The sequence below is a fragment of the Oncorhynchus tshawytscha genome, unplaced genomic scaffold (assembly GCF_018296145.1).
Source record: "Oncorhynchus tshawytscha isolate Ot180627B unplaced genomic scaffold, Otsh_v2.0 Un_contig_8889_pilon_pilon, whole genome shotgun sequence".
NCBI lineage: Eukaryota > Metazoa > Chordata > Actinopteri > Salmoniformes > Salmonidae > Oncorhynchus > Oncorhynchus tshawytscha.
The window spans coordinates 85,001-90,000 of NW_024609585.1; the positions used below are offsets into that span (position 1 = coordinate 85,001).

A 5,000-nucleotide genomic window follows, 5' to 3' on the forward strand; every position below is an offset into this window, starting at 1 on the left:
AGACGAGGGGGAAAGAGAGAGAGGAGACGAGGGGGGAGAGAGAGAAGATGGTGAGAGAGAGAGGAGACAGTGAGAGAGAGAGGAGACGAGGGAGAGAGAGAGAGGAGACGAGGGAGAGAGAGAGAGGAGACGAGGGAGAGAGAGAGGAGAAGAGGGGGAGAGAGAGAGGAGACGAGGGAGAGAGAGGAGAAGATGGGGAGAGAGAGAGGAGAAGAGGGGAAAAGAGAGAGGAGACGAGGGAGAGAGAGAGGAGAAGATGGGGAGAGAGAGGAGAAGATGGGGAGAGAGAGAGGAGACGATGGGAGAGGGAGGGAGGAGAGGAGAGGGGAGAGAGAGAGGAGACGATGGGGGAGGGAGGAGAGGAGAGGGGGAGAGAGAGAGGAGAAGAGGGGAAAAGAGAGAGGAGACGAGGGAGAGAGAGAGGAGAAGATGGGGAGAGAGAGGAGAAGATGGGGAGAGAGAGAGGAGACGATGGGAGGATGGGGGAGGAGAGGAGAGGGGGAGAGAGAGAGGAGACGATGGGAGGGGGAGGAGAGGAGAGGGGGAGAGAGAGAGGAGAGATGGGAGGGGAGGGGAGATGGGAGAGGGGAGAGAGAGAGGAGACGATGGGAGGAGGGAGGAGAGGAGAGGAGGGGGAGGGAGAGAGAGAGGAGACGATGGGAGGAGGGAGAGAGAGGAGAGGGGAGAGAGAGAGGAGACGATGGGAGGAGGGAGGAGAGGAGAGGGGGAGAGAGAGAGGAGACGATGGGAGGAGGGAGGAGAGGAGAGGGGAGAGAGAGAGGAGACGATGGGAGGAGGGAGGAGAGGAGAGGGGGAGAGAGAGAGGAGACGATGGGGGAGGAGAGGAGAGGGGAGAGAGAGAGGAGACGATGGGAGGAGGGAGGAGAGGAGAGGGGGAGAGAGAGAGGAGACGATGGGAGGAGGGAGGAGAGGAGAGGGGGAGAGAGAGAGGAGACGATGGGGGAGGAGGGAGGAGAGGGGGAGAGGGGGAGAGAGAGGAGACGATGGGAGGAGGGAGGAGAGGAGAGGGGGAGAGAGAGGAGACGATGGGAGGAGGGAGGAGAGGAGAGGGGGAGTTAACAGGTGGTCGCTATTCATAGACAACACCATGGGAAATCACTCTCTCTCTCCTGACTGAGGGTTTCTGCCTCACTGGATAAACACATTAGCTTGACTGATGGGTGCAGGGGAGAGAGAGAGATAAACAGACATATAGGGGAGAGAGAGAGAGATAAACAGACATATAGGGGAGAGAGAGATAAACAGACATATAGGGGAGAGAGAGATAAACAGACATATAGGGGAGAGAGAGAGAGATAAACAGACATATAGGGGGGAGAGAGAGAGATAAACAGACATATAGGGAGAGAGAGAGATAAACAGACATATAGGGGGGAGAGAGAGAGATAAACAGACATATAGGGGAGAGAGAGATAAACAGACATATAGGGATAAACAGAGGGAGAGAGAGAGATAAACAGACATATAGGGGGAGAGAGAGAGATAAACAGACATATAGGGGGAGAGAGAGAGATAAACAGACATATAGGGAGAGAGAGAGATAAACAGACATATAGGGGAGAGAGAGATAAACAGACATATAGGGAGAGAGAGAGAGAGATAAACAGACATATAGGGAGAGAGAGATAAACAGACATATAGGGAGAGAGAGAGAGATAAACAGACATATAGGGAGAGAGAGAGAAACAGAGATAAACAGACATATAGAGATAAACAGGAGAGAGAGAGAGATAAACAGACATATAGGGGGAGAGAGAGAGATAAACAGACATATAGGGAGAGAGAGATAAACAGACATATAGGGGAGAGAGAAGAGATAAACAGACATATAGGGAGAGAGAGAGATAAACAGACATATAGGGGGAGAGAGAGAGATAAACAGACATATAGGGGAGAGAGAGAGATAAACAGACATATAGGGGAGAGAGAGATAAACAGACATATAGGGGGAGAGAGAGATAAACAGACATATAGGGGAGAGAGAGAGATAAACAGACATATAGGGGAGAGAGAGAGAGATAAACAGACATATAGGGGAGAGAGAGATAAACAGACATATAGGGGAGAGAGAGAGAGAGATAAACAGACATATAGGGGAGAGAGAGATAAACAGACATATAGGGGAGAGAGAGAGAGAGATAAACAGACATATAGAGATAAACAGAGAGAGAGAGATAAACAGACATATAGGGAGAGAGAGATAAACAGACATATAGGGGAGAGAGAGAGATAAACAGACATATAGAGAGATAAACAGACATATAGAGAGAGAGAGATAAACAGACATATAGGGGGAGAGAGAGATAAACAGACATATAGGGGAGAGAGAGAGATAAACAGACATAGAGGAGAGAGAGAGATAAACAGACATATAGGGGAGAGAGAGAGATAAACAGACATATAGGGAGAGAGAGAGAGATAAACAGACATATAGGAGAGAGAGAGATAAACAGACATATAGGGGAGAGAGAGAGAGATAAACAGACATATAGGGGAGAGAGAGAGAGATAAACAGACATATAGGGGAGAGAGAGATAAACAGACATATAGGGGAGAGAGAGAGAGATAAACAGACATATAGGGGAGAGAGAGAGATAAACAGACATATAGGGGAGAGAGAGAGAAACAGACATATAGGGGGGAGAGAGAGAGAGAGAACAGACATATAGGGAGAGAGAGAGATAAACAGACATATAGGGAGAGAGAGATACAGACATATAGGGGAGAGAGAGATACAGATATATAGGGAGAGATACAGACATATAGGGAGAGAGAGAGATAAACAGACATATAGGGGAGAGAGATAAACAGAGAGAGATAAACAGATATAGGGAGAGAGAGATAAACAGACATATATAGGATACAGAGAGAGATAGAGATAAACAGACATATAGGGGAGAGAGAGAGAGATACAGACATATAGGGAGAGAGAGAGAGATACAGATATATAGGGGAGAGAGAGAGAGAGATACAGACATATAGGGGAGAGAGAGAGATAAACAGACATATAGGGGAGAGAGAGATAAACAGACATAGGGGAGAGAGAGATAAACAGACATATAGGGGAGAGAGAGATACAGACATATAGGGGAGAGAGATAGAGATAAACAGACATATAGGGGAGAGAGATAGAGATAAACAGACATATAGGGAGAGAGAGAGAGAGATAAACAGACATATAGGGGAGAGAGAGATAAACAGACATATAGGGGAGAGAGAGATAAACAGACATATAGGGGAGAGAGAGATAAAGAGAGATAGATAGATAGATAGATAGATAGATAGATAGATAGATAGATAGATAGATAGATAGATAGATAGATAGATAGATAGATAGATAGATAGATAGATAGATAGATAGATAGATAGATAGATAGAGGGATAGGAGTGTATCCTACCTCATTGAGAACAGTGATCAGGGCCAGGGACAGCTCTCTGACCCTCTGTGAGTCTCCCTGTTTCAGTAGCTGTCTGAGTGTGGTGGTGGTCAGCTCACTGAGCCAGTGGGGCAGGCTGCTGTAGCCTGGAGGACTGTCTGGAAGAACCACCTCCACAGACCTAGGGACACACACAATAACAAAACACACGCACAGACACACACACATGATAAGAACCCACACACATGCATAAATTCATCTTCACAGTGTGTGCCCAATGCGTCATAATGGCCCTTACTTGTTGAGAGCGGTGATTGCTGCCCCCTGGTGGTCTTCTACAGTAATGGATGCTGACACCCTGTATCGACCTGATCTGAACCCGGGGGGCAAGAAGGCAGAGTGCTCTGGACTGGTCCCTTTATACACACAGAACTCCTCACAGTGCATGTCACTGCAGCGAGTCACCAACAGGCTGTACAGGAGAGGGGTCTCTGACACGCCCAGGTCACTGTAACCTAGAGGAGGGAGAGGACTGAGTCACTGAGTCACAGTGTCTGACACACTCAAGACTTCGGGAGGAGAGACGAGAGACGAGAGAGGAGGGAGGAGAGAAAGATGTCGAGTAGAGTATAGTAGAGTAGAACAGTACAGTAGAAAAATGTATAGTAGAGTAGAGTAGAGTAGAATATAACAGACTAGAGTACAGTAGAATAGAGTAGAATAGACTAAAATATAACAGAATAGAGTAGAGTAGAATAGAGTAGAAAAGAGTAGAGTAGAGTAGAGTAGAGTAGAGTAGAGTAGAGTAGAATATTACAGAAAAGAGTACAGTAGAATAGAGTAGAATAGAGTAGAATATAACAGAATAGAGTAAAGTAGAATAGAGTAGAATAGAGTAGAGTAGAAAATACTAGAGTATAGTATAGTAGAGTAGAATATAACAGAATAGAGTACAGTAGAATAGAGTAGGATAGAGTAGAATATAACAGAATAGAGTAGAGGAAAATAAAGTAGAGTAGAAAAGAGTAGAGTATAGTAGAATAGGATATAGTAGAATATAACAGAATAGAGTACAGTAGAATAGAGTAGAAAAGAGTAGAGTATAGGATAATAGAGTAGAGTATAGGATAATAGAGTAGAGTATAGTAGAATAGAGTAGAGTATCATAGAATAGAGTAGAGTATAGAGAATGGTGTAGAGTATAGTAGAATAGAGTAGAATATAGGAGAATAGAATAGAATAGAGTATAGGAGAATAGAATAGAGTATAGGATGATAGAGTAGAGTGTAGTAGAATATAGTATAGTAGAATAGAGTATAGTAGAAAAGAGTAGAGTATAGGAGAATAGAGTAGAGGATAGGATAATAGAGTAGAGTATAGTAGAATAGAGTAGAGTATAGGAGAATAGAGTAGAGTATACGATAATAGAGTAGAGTAGAATATAGTATAGTAGAATAGAGTATAGTAGAAAAGAGTAGAGTATAGTAGAATAGAGTAGAGTAGAAAAGAGTAGAGTATAATATAGTAAAAAGGAGTAGAGTATAGGATAATAGAGTAGAGTATAGTAGAATAGAGTAGATTATAGGAGAATAGAGTAGAGTA

At 44.4% G+C, this 5,000-nt stretch overlaps 1 protein-coding gene across 1 annotated transcript in view; it reads right to left on the minus strand.

Moving 5' to 3' along the window:
* The window catches only part of pkd1a (polycystic kidney disease 1a), a gene marked incomplete at its 5' end in the record, with an annotated part of 125,725 nt that overhangs the window by 46,645 nt on the left and 74,080 nt on the right, over window positions 1–5,000 (minus strand). Inside the window, 2 exon segments of the mRNA XM_042316071.1 lie at window positions 3,420–3,579; window positions 3,697–3,913. Of these exon segments, the coding sequence (XP_042172005.1) occupies window positions 3,420–3,579; window positions 3,697–3,913 (377 nt within the window).